We start from the raw sequence: 19,651 nt of genomic DNA, 5'->3' as shown, positions 1-19,651 counted from the left end.
CTCTCTTTCTCTCTCTCTCTCTCTCTCTCTCTCTCTCTCTCTCTCTCTCTCTCTCTCTCTCTCTCTCTCTCTCTCTCTCTCATGGGCCAACCAGTTTATTTTTAGCAACATTGTCTTCAGAAAAATTAGCCAAAGTTGTGCTTTTACCATACGTATAATGCCAACTGGGGTTTCTGCCTTCTAATTAATAATAATATTAGTTATGATAATAATAATAATAATAATAATAATAATAATAATAATAATAATAATAATAATAATAATAATAATAATAATAATAATAATAACATTAATAATAAGCTTACTTATATAAAGCACCTTACACCAAAGTTTCAAAGGCCTGTACAGAAATAGTGGTCCTTCAGAGCCATTGAACTCATGGATCTCGAGTTTATCCTGGATTTTATAGCCTGAAACAGACTATAGCAATTGATTGCTACCCTTTGGATAGGACACTAGTCTATTGCATATTACTTTTTGCAGATCTGACAGACCCAGCTACCCAAGGTTACTCAGGCTTATTCTGGTATCTGTAACCTTTGTATCACATATCTTTCAATTTATCATTTGTGCGGCTATGTGGACTAGTGGTATGACACCCGCTTTCGGATTGGAAGGTCCTGGTTCGAGCCTCACTCTCTGCATAGTTGAGTTCTTGGAAAAGGCTCTCTCTGCTCACATTCTCTCACCGTACTCAGGTGTAAAATGAGTAACAGCATTGTCTCTGTCCGAAAAAATGTAATATCACCTAACAAGGGTTCATGTCTCTTCCTTCATGTTACCTGTTGCTGTTGGCCAAGGACCCCATGTAATGCGCTTTGAGTATGTTTAGTGGATATTGCACTATATAAAAGCTCAAGTTAAAAAATTTGTTTTTTGTTTTTTTTGGTTTTGTTTTTATCCACAGAAAACCAGCCATGAATACAGTTGACAACAGTAATCACATCTGCCTTATCTGTAGCACCACCATAGTGGGACTCCTTCCATATGTTGAACATTTCAAAACGCACGCTATTCCCGATAATCCCAATTGTCAACAAGATCAGAAACCAATAATTATTTCACAACTCAAACAAGAAGAGGAATCTAGTCATTCAGAAAATGGTTACAATGACAATGCCATTCAGCTTGCCAAGCCAAATTCAACACAACTTACTTCTCACTCGTTAACACACACTGCCGCATCTCATGTTTATTACGATGAAAATTCACCCCTGTCTGCTTTTGCGAATCAAGAATTTCCAGACCCCGATATCGAAACGGATGCTTTGCTTTCACCCAAATATAACATAGATTTTTTTCAATCTCTGGAGTTGAAAAGCACAAATGAGGAACCGGCTCCGGTGTCAAAGTCTAAATTAAAAGCGACACAGAGGTTGTCTATTCTAGAGGATGACAGTCATGCGGAGAATCTTCTTCCCATTACTAGCATTCTCAATAATCTCGATTTTAGCAGTGATGACGAGGATGAAACTGTTGGCACAACTAACAACCAAGAAAGAAATTACAGTGTTAGCGATGATGATGAAACAGGAAATGGATACAGAACTCATCCTCCCAGATCTCACACAGGTGGTAAATGGAAGCCAGGGCAAGGTCCCAGCAAGAAGAAAGACAAAATTTCTCCTGCACCGTCGTCATCATCATTATCATCATCGTCATCATCATTTAATAAAAAGTTACCTATAGCTGGTAAATGGAAACCAGGCAAAATGGGTCCAGCATCTCATAAAGCGATTATGAGAGGTAGTAATAGGAAGAAACCAAGGGGACCTCAGGCCGACGCAGGGATGGAGTTTTCGTGCCATGTATGTGACGAATGTTTTTCAGATCGTGCGGCTTACTCATCTCATTTTGGTGAGCAAAAGCATAAGGATGCTGTAGCTGAAAGGCAGAAGAGCAAGTTTGATAACGAAAAGGTTTCGGAAGTGCCCGAAGAAACGGGGTTGATCATAACAGAAAAAGGAGTAGCTGAAGCTGTGGTAGCTGGATCTGTAACTGATATCGTACAGCCAAAAGTTCACGATATTACAGCTAATGTTGATATTGCTGTAACGACAAAGGCTAGAGATGAAGATCAGTATCATTGCCCAGTGAGTACTATATTTCTCTTTCTATGTGAATGGAATGTTTATCAAAGATACCTGTCATTATTTTTAAAATTTTTAAATGCAGAATTTAGTATTTTCGATTGAAAACCCTTAGGAAACAAGGCCCTGTATGGAGAAACATGAATACACTGCGTGTGTAGAAACGTTTTCAAGAGAGGAAAAATGAATTGGCTGACAAAATGTAACCACGAGAATACTTTAATTTTTTTTTCTCTGGCTGAATGACAATTCTAATCACTCGAGTTGAATTTTCAGTATTCTAACATTCATGGAAATATTGGTAAACTAGTTAACATTAAAAACTAGATCTAACTTTGGTTGAAGACCAGACAAAAACAGAAATCCCCCTCTTTAAAACAAAAAATAGACATTGATCACATTCAAAGAGACTTTGAGTACGAGAAAAATTTGACCTTTAGCCTTTTCATCCTTTTATATTTGGCACATTTCTACCTCAAATTTCTCAGAGTGTCATAACGTGGAAATTGATCTGAATGCACATGAAGAAGGAGGAGTAGATAAAAGCTTTACCTTAAATTTAATAGTTTAATTTAAAGAAAAATTAAGTACTTTTTGCCAGAATGCTCCGGCAACCTTTTTAATTGTCTATTTTCAAGTTATGACCATCTTCTGACCTTATAAACTTTTTTTTTTTTTTTTCAGGTTTGTGATTTGTATTTTTCAAGCTCATTTGTCTTTCAAACGCATTGTGAGACCAAGATGCATAAGGATGGTCTACTTAAACAAGGCTTTAAAGAATACAGAAGCAGTAATGGAGTTATAATTCGAATAGATGTTCGCACTGACGCTGTGTTTACAGATCGACAGGAAAATCAACTTTTGGCAGCCAGACAACCTAAGTAAAAAAAAAAAATTAATAAATTAAATTCCTAGATTTAAACAGACAGATGTAAATTGAATTCCTGTTATTTATCTATCCCCAAGTGGAAATTTGTCTTTAGCGTCTACTCCAAGGGATGGATGGAATTTTCCAGGCATCAGCTGCAGTGCAGTGCTGCAGAGTGGGCTAGGGTAAAGTGGCTTGTTCAAGGCGTCGCAGTGTGACGAGAAGTCAAACTTAGATTTTTTTAAAAATAGGAATTGAAGACTGTACCACTGTGCGAATGTAGTGGTCATAGTTTTAGGCCCATTATTCATTTCAAAAGACAGATTCTCTTTTTTTTTTTTTTTTTGTTTTGTTGTTTGATAAGCTTATGGAGTAAAGTAAAGTTACCTAATAGATTTTAAGTGGAATGGAAAATTAATTATATGTGAGGCTGGCTGAGAAATTCTGGGAAGATGCAGCAAGCTTCAATTCGAGATATGAGCCAAAATCGAAGATAAAGTGTTTCCCATAGCAACAAATTTTATTCAGATAAAAAATTCATAACTTGGGTTCTAAACAGTAATGATAATCTTCCGCAGATCCGCGGAATTCCAGGATTTTGGGATATTCTTTGAAATGTTCCGCTGTTCTTGGAGTGTCAAACATTTTTCTATGAAAAGCACTCATAGCTCCACGGCAGAAGATGAAAATATCACCATCAATGGTTGTGTCAAATTTTGACACCTGTGCTCATTTGCTTTAATTTTGGTGACAATCGCATTTTTATGACATCAGCCTAGACAGGGTGGCACCAGATGTCAAAAGTGATACAAGGCCAGTGGTGTCCTTGGATGAATAGATGTTGGGTAGGGATTGGAAAAAAAAAATAGAATATCAATACATAACTCTCTCTCTCTCTCTCTCTCTCTCTCTCTCTCTCTCTCTCTATCTATCTCTCTTTCTCTCTCTCTCTCTCTCTCTCTCTCTCTCAACCACTCTTCTATCTATTAAAATTATTTTCGGGAAAGGGCAATTCATTAGATTTACAAAAGAAATATATTATATAATGTTACGCAACTATCATATTGTATATGTCATTTTTGCATTTTGGCTTGAGTTTGCCCGATGGACCGATACATTTTCCTCCTTTTTGATAACCTGCCACTATCGTCACTGTCTAATAGATATAGAATAGACATAATAGCAAAAAAAATGAAGTGGTAAATGATCAGAAAGATGTGATCTACACCACTGTATAAATAGTATGCGCTTGGCTAAGAAGCTCATAACATTGGCATCCGGAAGTATAACGGACCAACACACAAAACTGTGTGTATCCATGAATGTTTATAGTCAGGTTAATACAGTTCAGTGAGCATTACTCATTAACGCGGATGGCAAAAAACAATAACAAAGACCTGAGTGACGTCATCTTCGAACTATATACATAACTCAATTTATGAAATTTGCGCATCTTTCCGTGTTTTCTCAGCCAGCCACACATATTTTAGAATAATTTCTGTTTTAAAGTAATGTAGTTCATATTTATCTTTTTGAAATTTACAAATGATGCTTTTCAAACAAAGAATTAATATAATAATAATAATAATACTTAATAATAATACTTTATTGCATCCCAAAAAGGAAATTTTTTGTACAGACGTGTTATAATTTACATAATAAGATAAAAATACAATGGAAATAGGATGTATATATGAAAAAGGAGTAGCTCCATTACCAGAGCTGCGCTTTATAATATGAATAATTTCAACACTGTAAAATAGTCAAAACTGTCACTATAAATTAAAAATTGAAAAGATTGCAAAACAAATAAATTAATAATTTAATATTTACATTTTTTGAAACTAAAAATGCGAAATAATTGTATAAAATGATTATTGCTTGTTGTTATAAAGCCTAATACTGGACGGCAGAAATGATTTTCGGTGTCTCTCTGTTTTCGTTGAAATAGAGAAAGGGCGACCACTTCTTTCTGACATAATAACTGATGGTCTTAGTGGATGATACTGGTCATTTAATATTTTAGTTATTTTATTTATACAAAATTTCTCGTATAAAAGATCTACATCGTCAACATCATTTATATAGCGTTTAATATATTTTTTAATATTTGAATTTATTTTGTTCCTTTCCACTGTATGGAATGTATATGTATTAAAACTCTTACCATTTATTTGAGTAACGATTAAGAAAAGAAAATTTTCTTTTTATTATTTCAGGAAACAGAGTTCTGCGATTAACACTGATACAGAGAAACATGAATGTACTGTGTGTAGAAAAATTTTCAAGAGGAAATATGAGATGGCACGACATCTACTGACTCGCATGCATCGAGTGCGGGCACAAAACAAACCGTTGGACGAGTGGGTGGAGATGCTGGATAAATATAATAAGTACATGACAAGGCTTAGCCTGTTCCAGTGTGTGATTTGCCAGTACTACTTCAACAGACAGGTAGATATGGACTGAAAATCTCACAATCCGTTGAAAATACTTTTTTATACATGTGACGAAGACTAGACTTTCATTTCATAGGACGACTAAAGAGTCAGTGGGCAGGGAGATAGTTAATGCGTCTTCTATCCCCCTTTATCTGTTTTCCTACTTGCTTTCTGTCTTTGTCTTGGAATGAGATTACTTGGCTTTGTCCTGGTCCTGGTCAGATGCCCTGGCTGAGAGGGAAATAGTCAAATATATAGTTAGTTTTGGGAGATGATATTTTTTTTCCCTTGTAAATCATCTCTCTGTTATGCACTGTATTATGTTTCTTTATTTTATATATGATTTGTAAAACATTTGAGTGTATTACTCTTAGTGGGGACCTGTGCGTGTGTCTGGATGAGACTTTTAGTGATCTCAAACTAAGTACTTTGATTGTGTGCTCTAGGAATATATACCTGTTTCCTATTTTAACCAATTCCCCTCCCCTTTGTCTTACCTTTTCTTGGTTGCTTTAATTGTAACTCTAGAACTTTTTACCATCCCATTTTCTTCCTTTTTACTGGCGCTGATATGACCTTAATGTGTTGCAAGCGCCGTAAAACCCTTAAAAACAAAACAAAACAAAACAGCTAAAGATTCGGTACCCAGAAACTCATGCAAAATCGTATTTTCCACAATTTCAACAGGTTGTGACTGAAACCAAAGATATGGTGCTGTCAACCATTTCATGTCATTGATTTGCATTGGGTTTAGTTCAATACATCCACACTTTCTGTTTTAAGGATTTCATTTTTAAAAAAATAATTGCATTTTACTTCTTACTTTTTCTTTTAAGTCTTTTTTTTTTTTTTTTTTTAAATTATTGTTATCAATTTAATGCTATTTTTTTTTGGTGCTGGATTCTAGCACAGTGTCTTCATCATCATCCATCGTGGCTTGCGCTCTTGAGCACGTTGCCGGTCAACAGTCTCCACGAATCACGATCCTTTGCGGTGCGCATGAAATCTGTGTTACTTTTAAAGTCACATTTGGCCATTCTTAGGTTATTTAGATAAGTCATTCTTTGTCTTCCTCGAGCTCTCTTTCCTTCGATCATCCCAGTGTCTTGGGAGAAGCCAAACAGGGTGCTGGAAATCTGAGCATCCGGAATTCCGATGTCCATGGAGGATAAATACTTACATAACACTGCAGCTATTGATATCATTGTGGTATATGTTTTATATATGTAACTTTTATATATTTATTTGTATTGTGCAATGAGCGTCACACAGTGATGAAAATGTGCGATATAAATGCCATGTATTATTATTATTATTATTATTATTATTATTATTATTATTATTATTATTATTATTATTATTATTATTATTATTATATAGATAAAATTTGGCCACCCAGTTCCTGCCTGTCGTGCTCTAGAACGTGTTGAAATTTGGTGTGTCCAGTGAATACTGTGCGTCTTTTTTGCATGAAATTTATTTCCCGTTGGATTTCTCTCTTCTCATAATCTCATTCAAATCAGTCATTATTGACAATTGTCTCGTCTCTGATTTCAGCGTGATTTCCTTGACCACATGTGTTGCCCTCAACACGTTGCCTACTGTGCAGATATGCTGGGACCTATTATGTGTGTCGCCTGTAAATATAAAACACATATACATGCAGAGGTAGGTTTTGTTTGAGATGTATTAAGTGTTGGTGTGTGATTTTATTATCATTTGAAGTTAAACAAGTCTGAATTGTGGGGCTATGTGGACTAGTGGTATGACACTCGCTTTCGTATCGGAAGGTCCTGAGTTCCCAGCCTTGTTCGGCGCATAGTTGAGTCCTTGGAAAATGCTCTTTACTCACATTCTCTGGGGTAAAATGAGTACCTGGTCATCACTAACATTGTCTCTGTCGAAAAAAATGTAATATCGTCTAACAGGCATCGTGTCTCGTTCTACATGTTACGTGTTGCTGTTGGTCAGGGAAACTTTGTAAAGCGCTTTAAGAACGCTTAGTGGATGTTGCGCTATATAAAAGCTCAAGTTTAAAAAAACCCCTTTTTTTTTAATCAGAAGGGGAGCAAGTTAATGTTTTGGTTTTCGCTCTCTTAAAGAAATGTTTTATCGGATCCAAAACAGTCTTTAGGTCTTGTCGACTTTCTCAGGCCTTTTAGATATTAAATTTTGACATTCCTGATTTTTCAAATCTGAAGAAGGGTAAAAAGGATTATTTTCAATCGTGCTGTTTCAAAACTAGTTTTGAAATTAAAAAAAAAAATAGAATCACTACCTTTTTCTGTTTCATAAGGATTATAGAGTAGACTTGCCAGCCAGTAGGATTTCTCATATGTTAATACGCTTTGAAATCCAAAATATGATAATTAATATGGGAATGTTGACTAAAATATGCTGAATGCAGAAAGTCAGAAAAAGAGAGGATGTTCAAAGGTTTGGGCATGTCTTTCGCAGACCTGATATGAAACACTGATAATAAAGGCTCTGCGAAGGACACCCCAAGGAAAGAGGAAGCGATGCAGAGACAAAGAGACGTACCATAGAGAGGGACCTAACAGAGAGGTCTGTCCCTCGAGATGGCCCCAAAGATAGCTGCTGACAGGACCAGGTGGAGATCCCTTGCATCGCCTCAAGTGCCAGCAGGCCCCGAGAGGATTGAGGGAGAGAGTCAGAGTTTGTAATAAAAAGGTGAAATAAAAAGGATAAAAGTGGTAGAGTTGAAGGTCATTAAATATTGTCTCCGCCAAGATGAGAATCTTAGTAACCAGACAGATGATTGTCATAGGAATAGCAGAATTTTTCTCCCCTCTACTACTACTAGCTTGATAAGAAGTCTCCATGAATTACGTGAATGTTAAACTTTGAAATTTCGGATGGTTGAACATGTTAGAAATATGTTTTATCTTAGTCATTTCAAATCATTTCAAGTGTGGCTATGTGGTCTATTGGTATGACACTCGCTTTTGGATTGGATAGCCCTGGGTTCGAGCCTCACTTGGTGCATAGTTGAGTCCTTGGAAAAGACTCTTTACTCACATTCTCTCACTGTAGTCAGGTGTAAAATGAGTACCTGGCCGTCAATAGCGTTGTCTCTGTCCAAAAAAATTTAATATCGCCGAACAGGCGTCATGTCTCGTTCTACATGTTACGTGTTGCTGTTGGTCAGGTAACTTTGTAAAGCGCTTTGATCACATTTAGTGGATATTTCGCTATGTAAAAGCTTTTTTTTTTTGTAAGGTTGGTAGGCAAGTCTGCCAGAGTATAATGATAACCGTGGTCGTTTCTTTTGGTTTTAGTTATTTTCTTCATTAATATCTCCAGTCGTGATTTTTATTGAAACCATTTTAATATTCATCAATTTTAAAAATTCGTTTTTTAATATCATATGATAAATTGATATGTTTGCCGTGTACACTTTTCCCAACATGTTGTGAAGATGTCATAATTTACTTCACAAGACAGTTTATCTAAAACAGGGAAAGGATATCCAATTAAATTATTTAGTATTTATATACGAAATTTAAAAAGATAACAGCGAAAAAAAATAAAAGAAAAATCCCCCAAAACAAATTTAAAAAGAAAAAAAAACAGAATCAAAACTATATAGTATGATGCTCTCTTCTAAGCAATGTTTATCTCCTCATTTTCAAATGTTCCCTGTCCAGATGATGCAACATCTCCAAACCATTGAGCACTACACAACAGTGGAGAAATGCCACGGCCTATGCATCGTGCGAGAGAGTCATACAAGCATCACCTGCAAGTTCTGTGGGATAAAAATGCACTCGGCCGCCAGGATGAAGCGTCACTGTCAACTCAGACATTCAGACAGACTGTCGGATGTCCAAGAAGTCATGGATGTCCGGCCCAACGAGCACGCACAACATAAATGTCCTCTTTGTGAGAAGGTCTTTAAAGTGAAGACCCTGCTGCAATTCCATTTCTTAAAGGTGTGTCGTTTGTATTTCGAACAAAAGTAGTTGTCCTTAGTGTCATGGTCTCAAGTGAGTAAAGAGCTACTCGACTATGCATAAAGATATATGTAGAATGAGGCCCCAGAATTTACTAGTTACTATAAATGAAAAACAATTAACGATTTGTTTACAATGAAATAAAAATAATGATGAAATTTAATTAAAAGAGATAAACAGTGATCGTGGCAGTTACAAATAGAGATATGAATATTTTACGTAACTTATGATAATATGTCAGGTTCATAAGTTTACGTTTCCAGGCAGTTGATGGGCTTGGATGATCTATTCCTCTGATAACAGGATCGGACTCGTAAAATTCCACCTCCAGGCAATTGGTAAGAGGTTATTGTGTAGTCCTTTGACAGCGGGCTTGGGTTTGATCCTTGAAGATTATACAATCAAAGTTAAAAGCTCCGGCGTCTTAATGGTGTAGATATAATATCTACAAAGTCCCAAAGGATAAAAATCTTCCAGTATATATATAGGAATAGAACGACTGGCCGTCCGGCATAGATTGTGGAGAGAAAGTGAGTGTCAAATGTTAGACCTATCAGCTTTTATAATAAGTGGCTACGTGACAGAATGTAGAACGAAAAGTATTCACTAATTAGAAATTAATTCGAGGGAAGGCTATAAAAGGAAAGACGATCTAATATTAGAAGGTAAAGTTTATCTAAGCCTACCGAAATATAACTGGAGTGAGATGAATTCAGTTCTTAATAAAATAAAATTTAATAAGATAATTGTGAACAACCTTTACTGTGACACCCCCCACCCACGTTTAAAATATACTCTTTAACCATTATGGGAAAGATAGATTTTACAAACGGAAGTAAATTTACTATCATGATACTCTAGCATTAATCCATTGTTATGATTTGTGCTACAATTAAATTATTTATTAACTAGACATGGAAATGTTTATATTAACGTAGGTATATGAATGGGTGACAATAACAATGAAAGATTGTGATTACAAATCATTGTGATGAACAACATGATGGCAATGTGATTACAAATCATTGTGATAAACAATAGTGATGGCAATGAAGCATGATTTAAGTCGATGATATGAAGGTAATTTACTGAATGAAATGAATGAAAATGTAAATGGAATATTGACATTTCAATTATTAATCATAAATGAGTGAAAATTCATAACAATAATAGATAAAGAGAAGATTTCCCAAATCATGAATGGGTATGGTATATATATCCAAACAATACTCAATGTTACATTAAGTTGGGTCATCATGTTAACAAATAAAATTATCGAAATTGTGCGTTCTGATTTGGCATAATTTTCGAGGTAACTAACAGTATGCATGGGAGGTTAAGTTATACCCTTCTCACGTGTTTACACTAATCGAGAAAGTAGGTCGGCGTGAATATTTTCACAGCCTGGTATGTGAGAGATACTGAAAGAGTAATTTTGCAAAAATAGACTCCACCTTAGTACTCTACTATTATTCATTTTGTTATTTCTTATGTACGTGAGTGGTTTATGGTCCGTTTCGACCACAAACTCTTTTAGCAGTAGATATCTGCTGAATGTCTTTAAAGCAAAGACGATGGCCAGTCCTTCACGCTCTATTACAGAGTATCGTGATTCTCTGTCCAATAATTTTCTGCTTGCATATAAGCAAGGCATTAGAGTTCCCTCATGTTCCTGTAATAGTACACCTGCGATGCCCTTATCAGACGCGTCAGTTCTTACAACAAATTCTTTTGATATGTCGGGTAATTTAAGAATTGGTTCTGAACAGAGTAATGCCTTTAATTGGTTAAAGCTATTCTGACACACTTCTGTCCAAACAATTTTGTTCGGTGACCCATTCTTTGTCAGATTTGTTAGCAGTGTCGCGATGTGCGCGAAGTTGTAAATGTATTTCCTGTAAAAATTTAGGAGCCCAAGTACTTTGCGTACTTCTTTTTTTGTCTTAGGTGGTTGCAATTGTGCGATTTTTGTTTGTTTTTCTGTCTCGGGTGTCTGTGTCCCATGACCAACGGTATGATTAATCCTGTATTTGAAGCTTTGATATTAGTAAACATAGGTTGCGACACTGTGTCTCTATCAAAGTATTTTTTTAGCATGTTTGCATGGAATGTCTTTGTTGTGTTGTTAATTTGAATCTCGTAATTAACACCAGATCGTACTGCTAATACTTTGAATGGTCCTTTCCATGTAGCTAAAAGTTTACTCGAGTCATCGGGTAAGAGTATTAGTACTTTGTCACCAATCTCAAATTTTCTTGACTTGCTTTTTCGATCGGAGTATTCCTTGTATTTCTCTGCTTTTTTAGTGACGGATTCCTGTGCTAGCTTACACGTGTCCTCTATTCTGTCTTTCAGGTTTCTTACATATTCGTAAGCAAACATAATTTCGTTATTGTCCTCCTCATTCCCTTTACAAATGTCGGCTACTATATTGATCGGGCCGCGAGGTGATCGTCCATACATCAACTCAAATGGGGAGTAGCCTGTAGATTCTTGGGGTATTTCTCTATATGCAAATAGGATTGCTGGTAAGTATCTGTCCCAATCATCTGGTTTTTCTGCTGACACTTTTTTTAACATATTCTTTAGAGTGCCATTAAATCTTTCACAAAGACCATTTGCTTGGAGGTGGTAGGGAGTTGTGAATGAGTGTTGGATTCCCATGAGTTTCATGGTTTCATGCATCATATGTGATGTAAATTGGGGTCCATTGTCCGACAGTATCTCATTTGGTATGCCTATTCTAGTAAAAATTGTCATTAATGCTTCAGCTATGTGATCCGATGTAGTTGATTTCAATGCTATCGCTTCTGGCCACCTGGTTGCGTAATCGACTAGTGTTAGTATGTGTGTATGGTTTCTATCTGATTTTGTTAAAGGGCCTATAATGTCAATTGCAACTTTTTCAATAACTGGGGTTGTCTCTAATGGCAATCTCCGTATTCTGCCTTTTGCGACTCTTCTTTGGCATGTGTCACACGATTTCACATATTCTCGGACGTCTTTAGTAATTCTAGGCCATGTGAAATTCTCGGATATTCTCTTCAATGTGGAAGAGCTCCCAAGATGTCCAGAAGTTATTGAATCGTGCGCTATTCCAAGGATTTTGTTTCTGTAAATACTCGGCGTGACCAGTTGTTTAGCTATTTTGTTTCTTTTCCTATGTAACCTGAACAGAATATCTTTTTCAATGATGTATTCAACTTTTGATTTCGTCCCTTTGTTTGCGATATTGAAATATGATGTTAAAGTCGGGTCCTTTTTCTGTTCTTCAATGAACGTGTTCCTGTCAAATTGTTGTGGTTCTAGAGAAATAGTCATTGGCTTCTCTGTTGTCTTAGTCATCTTTCTTGTTTCTGCTAGACAAGCTGTTTCTTGGGTTAATGACCATTCTTTTACATCTGTTGGGTTGTCTTTAAGACCTTTTATATTGCCAACAATAACATCAGCGACGGGGTTGGGAAGTATACAGCATTCCACTATTCCTGTATAGTATGGGGTTTCTATGTACACATTAGCTTTTCAAAGGTTTCGACTGTGCCACTGAATGTGATGCATTGTACCGTTTTTCCAGTTTTGTCTTCGTCATTGATCAAAGATGCTTTTATTCCTACTGTACTGCATCCTGTGTCTCTCAATATTTTGCAATCAGTTCCATTAGCTTTGCCTTCACAAAAAAATAGCGATCCTGATTTGTGAGTTTGTGTTAAAAGTGACATACCTTTCACGCAATACACATTTATATTTTCTCCTGACATTACTCGTGTCTGATTGTTTACACTTGTTTGGAGTGATGCATTTGCAGTTTCTTTTGGATATCCCACGATTTTGTAACATTTGTCTGCTGTGTGGCCTTTCATTCCACAATATTGACATTTAATTATAGGTTTGTTGGTTTTCTTATACTCAGTATTATTGTCAGTGCTATTTCTTGTTTTGTTTTGATAGGGTCGGCTATGGTCTCTATTGAACTGTTTGTTCCATGGTTTGTTACTATGATCATCTTGTTTCACTTGCGTGTTCCGAGTGATTGATCGGCTCGTTCTATTTGAGTTTTGAACTTTAGGTGTACATGGACTCTGAGCAGCGGCAGCGTAGTATGGTTCCTTCAATGTTCTGCTAAGGGGTGTCAATGGATGTGCGCTGTTAAAGTTTTCTGCGTAGATTTTTAATTTGTCCAAGTTTTCTGGCTTTCTCTCTTTAAAGAATGCGACTAAATCTGGGTTGCAAGCTTGATAGATTCGATTCTTCAGCGTGAGATAGTAAAGGCCTGCAAAGTCGTCTTGTTTTACGTTTGCCAACTCAAGCCACCGATTTAGAAATTGAGTAATTCGGTTCACGAATGTATTAAAGTCTTCTCCACTTTCCGGTTTTGCAGTGTGAAACCTTTCCTGGTAACCATCTTCCGTTAATCTAAATCTTTTTAGTAGAGCGTCTTTAATTTTTCCATAGTCATCTGCATCTTCAGTTGTTAAGGTATAGAAAACTTTTAGCGGTTCTCCAGATAAGCAGTTAATCAAGGCTGTGGCCCATTTGCTTTCTGGCCAACGATAACCTTTAGCCTGAACTTCGAATCGGTGTAAGAAGGATTCTAGACAGTCTGAGCGTTCATCGTATGTTGGCATGCGTGGAAGTTTCACGAAAAATTCATCACTATTATTATGTTTTCTTTCATGACCGGTTTTTGTTTTTTCAATTTCCAGCATCATTTGGGTCCTTTTGGTTTCTTCTTCTGCTAAAGCTATTTGTCTTTTTAGTTCCCTTTCTTGGACTCTTTCTTCTCGTTCTTCTCTACGTATTCTTTCTTCGTGTTCTTTTTCTTCTCTACGAATTCTTTCTTCATTTTCTTCTCTACGAATTCTTTCTTCGTGTTCTTTTTCTTCTCTACGAATTCTTTCTTCATTTTCTTCTCTACGAATTCTTTCTTCATTTTCTTCTCTACGAATTCTTTCTTCATGTTCTTTTTCTTCTTTTACTTTCTCTTCGCACCATGAAAATATTCTTTCCTGGGGTATTTCTAAGTCCTTTGCGAGACTTAAGTATCTTTTATATGCTTCCATTTTTGCAATAAATTAGTTACGATGTTTTATATATATATATTGACAGGATACTGTTACTGACTGTTTTATTTATTTACACTTACTGGAATGAACTGTTCTATTTTTAGAAATCTCTCTCTCTTATTTCAACTTATTATGTATGTTGAATTTGATGCCTTTTATCGTTATATCTTATAAAGCAATGTGTCAATACAATGCGGAGTTATGACTTGAGTCCATAACAATGTGTCAATCGCGTGTACTCTAAACTATGTTACTACGAAAAATGTATCACCAATGTGTGTGACTCGTCGTTAGTTTGTGTACAATTATTCGCAATGACGCTAATATACTAGAGTGTGATAACAATAATAGGATGCCAAAATAATCCCAAGTTATCTATCACTAAATATAACACGACGGCTAGTAGACTCCTTTTATTATTATTTAGTTTTTAAAGACTCACTTTTCAGAACATAATATATAAGTGGTTTTCGGTAACAGTAATATGCCAAAAATGCATTTAAAACAAATCACTATGCAAAACAAATCACGATGTCTATAGTTACTATGTGATGCCCAACTCATGTAAAAGAGAATAATGAAGGATATATTTACCAACTCAGTTCGTGGCTGGGACCTCTCTCTTGTTCAGTGGTTGTTCAACAATTGTAATTAGGCATTGAAGAGTGTTTAACAGTGATGTCTGAAATACAAAACAATAAAATATCGTAAGATTTACAATAGTTACAAAATGTGTTCACAACACTGAGTGATTGGATGATAGGTGAATGAATCGTTATGGAATGTAAACATATTGAAAACAATTCATGAATGAGGCAAACAACAAAATGAAATGAGTGATGTAATAACAAAGTGGACAAGGAATGAATGAATGAATGAAAAACTGAGTGAATAGATGAATGAATGAATGGATAATGTATGAATGAAAGAATGAAGGGAGGAATTAATGTATGAATGATTGGATAAATGAGTGAATAAACGAATGAATGGATGAAGGAATGAATGAATAAATAAATGAATGAACAATGATTGAATGAATAAATAAATGAATGAACAATGAATGAATGAATAAATAAATGAATGAACAATGAATGAATGAATAATTTATAAATGAATAAATGAATGAAGGAATGAATCAATAAAATGCTATTCAATTTGAATGAAAGAATGAATGGATAAATTGCTATTCCATTTAAATGAAGAAATGAAAAAGAAAAAAAAATTAATCCTGTAAATAGGGAGTTCAATTAAGATATGATCAAGTGGGGCAATTAAGAGTTTTACAATTTAAACTTTAAAGTTAGATGAAATAGATATAAGTAACTAAATAAATTCAATTCTTTATATGTGTCCCCTCCAAAATGTCATGGTCTCAAGTGAGTAAAGAGCTACTCGACTATGCATAAAGATATATGTAGAATGAGGCCCCAGAATTTACTAGTTACTATAAATGAAAAACAATTAACGATTTGTTTACAATGAAATAAAAATAATGATGAAATTTAATTAAAAGAGATAAACAGTGATCGTGGCAGTTACAAATAGAGATATGAATATTTTACGTAACTTATGATAATATGTCAGGTTCATAAGTTTACGTTTCCAGGCAGTTGATGGGCTTGGATGATCTATTCCTCTGATAACAGGATCGGACTCGTAAAATTCCACCTCCAGGCAATTGGTAAGAGGTTATTGTGTAGTCCTTTGACAGCGGGCTTGGGTTTGATCCTTGAAGATTATACAATCAAAGTTAAAAGCTCCGGCGTCTTAATGGTGTAGATATAATATCTACAAAGTCCCAAAGGATAAAAATCTTCCAGTATATATATAGGAATAGAACGACTGGCCGTCCGGCATAGATTGTGGAGAGAAAGTGAGTGTCAAATGTTAGACCTATCAGCTTTTATAATAAGTGGCTACGTGACAGAATGTAGAACGAAAAGTATTCACTAATTAGAAATTAATTCGAGGGAAGGCTATAAAAGGAAAGACGATCTAATATTAGAAGGTAAAGTTTATCTAAGCCTACCGAAATATAACTGGAGTGAGATGAATTCAGTTCTTAATAAAATAAAATTTAATAAGATAATTGTGAACAACCTTTACTGTGACAATTAGTCAAGAGCTATAAAGCCCATGGAGCCGGAATTAATCCTGGTTTCTGTAGTATGTGTGTGTGTGGGGGGGGGGGGGGGGGGGGGTCCCAATAGCTCAGTTGGTAGAGCACTCGCTTCGCATGTAAAGGGTACGAGCATGGGTGCCAGTTTTCCGGTTCATGCCGGAATTCCGGTTTCGCGATATCTCGAAGTCAAATACCTCCGGTTTCAGTGTTTTTATTAAAATAACCTAATAGCATAAAGAGAGACAACTGCACTTTGAGTATTTCACTATGTATGTGTTATTGGTTTTAAAATCAAATTAATTTCCTCATTGTGTCAATATGAGAGTAAAGTTTAGGCCGTGTTTTCAGTAGGAACATTTTCAGGTTTGGCAAAGTGTCGAGATTTTAGTTTCAGGTTTCAGCACTTCTTCCTGCTGGCACCCATGGGTACGAGATTGAGTGTGAAATGGACAATAGCTATAGCTTGCTACCGTTTGGTTAGGATGCTAGTCTATTGAAAAGTACTTTCTACCTTTCAAACAGATCCAGCTACTCAATCTCTGCTGGTTTGACAGGGGGGTCAGAAACAAATCTTGACTGCGCCTGGGATCGGTATCGGTTCCTTTGATAGTGAAGCAAGTGTTCTACAAACTGAGCTAATGGGACCCCCTGTGTAATGTGTAATGCACGCCTTTTGTTTACAAATATTAGTGACTCCTGTTTTTGTCGTAGTATCCGCTATCTCACATTCAATGCTTGCTACGATCAGCTTGATCTAATTAATTGCAAATTACAAAATTGTCTCAAAACGTGATGATTTTGGTAAACTTGTGTAGCTTTTATGAAAATTTTTTGTTAAAGAGAGTTGATTCTAAACAAAAAGGTTTAGATGTGTTTGTAAACTTGATGTGTAAAAGGCACTGCAGGGAAAGGGTTAAGGACTGGGCTACTGTATTTGTAGGCACAAAAACACGTGGTGAAAAAAGCCTTTGCAATTTATTTTTATCAAACATTTAAATATATAAACGGACAAACCCACAGAGAATTTTTCTTTACTGTATTGCGTTATATAAAAGCTTAATATTTGAACAAAAACAACAAAACAAATACAATTCACAGTTTTGTTTTGTTGTTTGAACATTTGAAAGCATTAATCTGTAAATGGCCCTTATATCAGATTTTTCTGTAAATGGCCCTTTTATCAGATTTTCTGTAAATGGCCCTTATATCAGATTTCTGATCTTGTATTTGAATTTTTAAAAATCTTCTCACAATAGTTTTTGCCTTGAGGTGGATAATTTGAGAAATAATGAAAATATGTTTAGTTTTTAAAATTTTTCTATGAACTTATCTTAAATGCATTATATCTCTCATTTGTTTAGCCATTGCCATTAGATTTAGATCACGATTTTTTGTTCTTGTTCCATCAAAACTGAAAGGAAATTGCGTTTTTATTGCTTCTTTTTTTTTTTTTACTCCTCAGATCACGATTTTTATTCTTTTTCGATCCAAATTGAAAGGAACTTATTATCTACTCTTTCTCTTTTTTTTTTTACTCCTTAGACCATGGCTATGTGGTCTAGTGGTATGACACTTGCTTTTGGATCAGAAGTCCTGGGTTCGAGCCTCACTCTGCGCCTAGTTGAGTCCTTGGAGAAGAATCTTTACGCACATTCTCTCACCTTACTCAGGGGTAAAATGAGTACCTGGCCATTAACAGCGTTGTCTCTGTCCGGAAAAAAAGTGTAATATCGCCTAACAGGCGACATGTCCTGTCCGAAACGTTAAATGTTACTGTTGGCCAGGGACCCCTTGTAAAGCGCTTTTAGCATGTAAAGTGGATATTGCGCTATATAAAAGCTCAATTTAATTTAATGATGTTTATTCTTGTTTGATCGAAAATGAAAGGAAATTATTATCTACTCTTTTTTTCTTTTTACTCAGATCACAATTTTTATTCTTGTTTGATCCAAAATCATCATTTTTATTTCTTCTTTTTTTTTTCCTCAGTCCCATAAACAGGAGTCCTTCTTCAACTGTACGGTGTGTGATAGAGGCTTTCTGGACCAGAGGAGATTGGACAATCATCTACGCACTCGGTTCCACTCCCGAAGAGTCATCGCTCTAAAGTTGAAGGAAAAGAAGGAGAAGCTGAAACTCAAGAAACATCAAGGTTGGCATTGTGATCGGAGTTAGATTATTATTTTTTTTTTTTTAAATCAAAACCTGAAATGCATGACTTAGGGGGCAACATGGTTCAGCAGTACGGTCTTTGCTTCGTACCTGAAATGTACCGAGTTCGATTACCCGCCGCTGCGTTGTGTGGCCTTGAGTAAATCACCTCGCCCGGGCTCAATTTGCGGCGCTGCACTGCGACTGATGCCTGGGTTATTCCAGTCTTCCCTCGGAATAGATCCTAGAGACAAATTTCTCCTATGGGATGAATAAAGGGAATTTTATTATTGGATGGATTTAAAGCAGTTCGCTTTCACAGTCGACCGACTTTGCAGCCTCATCGGCCTTCATGATTTCATGTTGTAGAGGAATCTCCCTTCTTGTCTGTTGGATGCCATGTCTCTGATGTTGTTGAGGTTTATAGTTGATGTTAGGCAGAGGTTTATTTTTAGCAATGTTTTGAGATCGTTGTTGAGTGTTATTGGCAATGATGGTGACTGGTCGTCCTTTGTGTTTGGGTCCCGAATTGGTGAAATAGAATGACATGCTACATGCTGGTATTTCAGTTTTTTATTAACATAAATGAAATGCATGAAAGTATAAATAATTAACTCACTCAACCCTAACACCGACTATACCCTGAGTTACTTTTACCCCATTATTACATTTTTCTGAGACAAGTTTTAGGTGTAGTTTTTAGGTTTCGCGTGTTAATGATAGTTGAATAAAACTATCTATGTGCATGCTCATTTTTAATACATTTTTTCCAATTTTGAAAAACAGCAAAAATCTCTAGGATTGAGTGAGTTAATTTAATCCTTTGTAAACTCAGACTGGTCATATTACTCTTACACTTAAGTCCAAGCGATACAAAGCTGATAAAAGCTGTGAGCTTTAATAAGTAATAAACAAAAAATGAATAAAACGCCTTCAAAAAAG

The 19,651-nt window shown here is 35.7% G+C and overlaps 1 protein-coding gene across 3 annotated transcripts in view; it reads left to right on the top strand.

Moving 5' to 3' along the window:
• Positions 1-19,651, top strand: part of LOC144977416 (uncharacterized) — a 31,134-nt gene that overhangs the window by 1,725 nt on the left and 9,758 nt on the right. For all 3 annotated transcript variants that reach the window (XM_078922605.1, XM_078922604.1, XM_078922603.1), the window contains exons 2-7: positions 908-2,093; positions 2,775-2,971; positions 5,178-5,412; positions 6,957-7,067; positions 9,068-9,352; positions 18,548-18,710. In XM_078922605.1, coding sequence (XP_078778731.1) covers positions 918-2,093; positions 2,775-2,971; positions 5,178-5,412; positions 6,957-7,067; positions 9,068-9,352; positions 18,548-18,710 — 2,167 coding nt within the window. In that variant the 5' untranslated portion in view covers positions 908-917. The remainder of the gene's footprint in view (positions 1-907; positions 2,094-2,774; positions 2,972-5,177; positions 5,413-6,956; positions 7,068-9,067; positions 9,353-18,547; positions 18,711-19,651) is intronic.

Source organism: Berghia stephanieae, chromosome 7 (genome assembly GCF_034508935.2).
Source record: "Berghia stephanieae isolate SIO BIC M18660-M18661 chromosome 7, UCSD_Bste_1.3, whole genome shotgun sequence".
Taxonomy (NCBI): Eukaryota; Metazoa; Mollusca; class Gastropoda; order Nudibranchia; family Aeolidiidae; genus Berghia; species Berghia stephanieae.
This window is presented reverse-complemented; position numbering and strand designations above follow the sequence as displayed.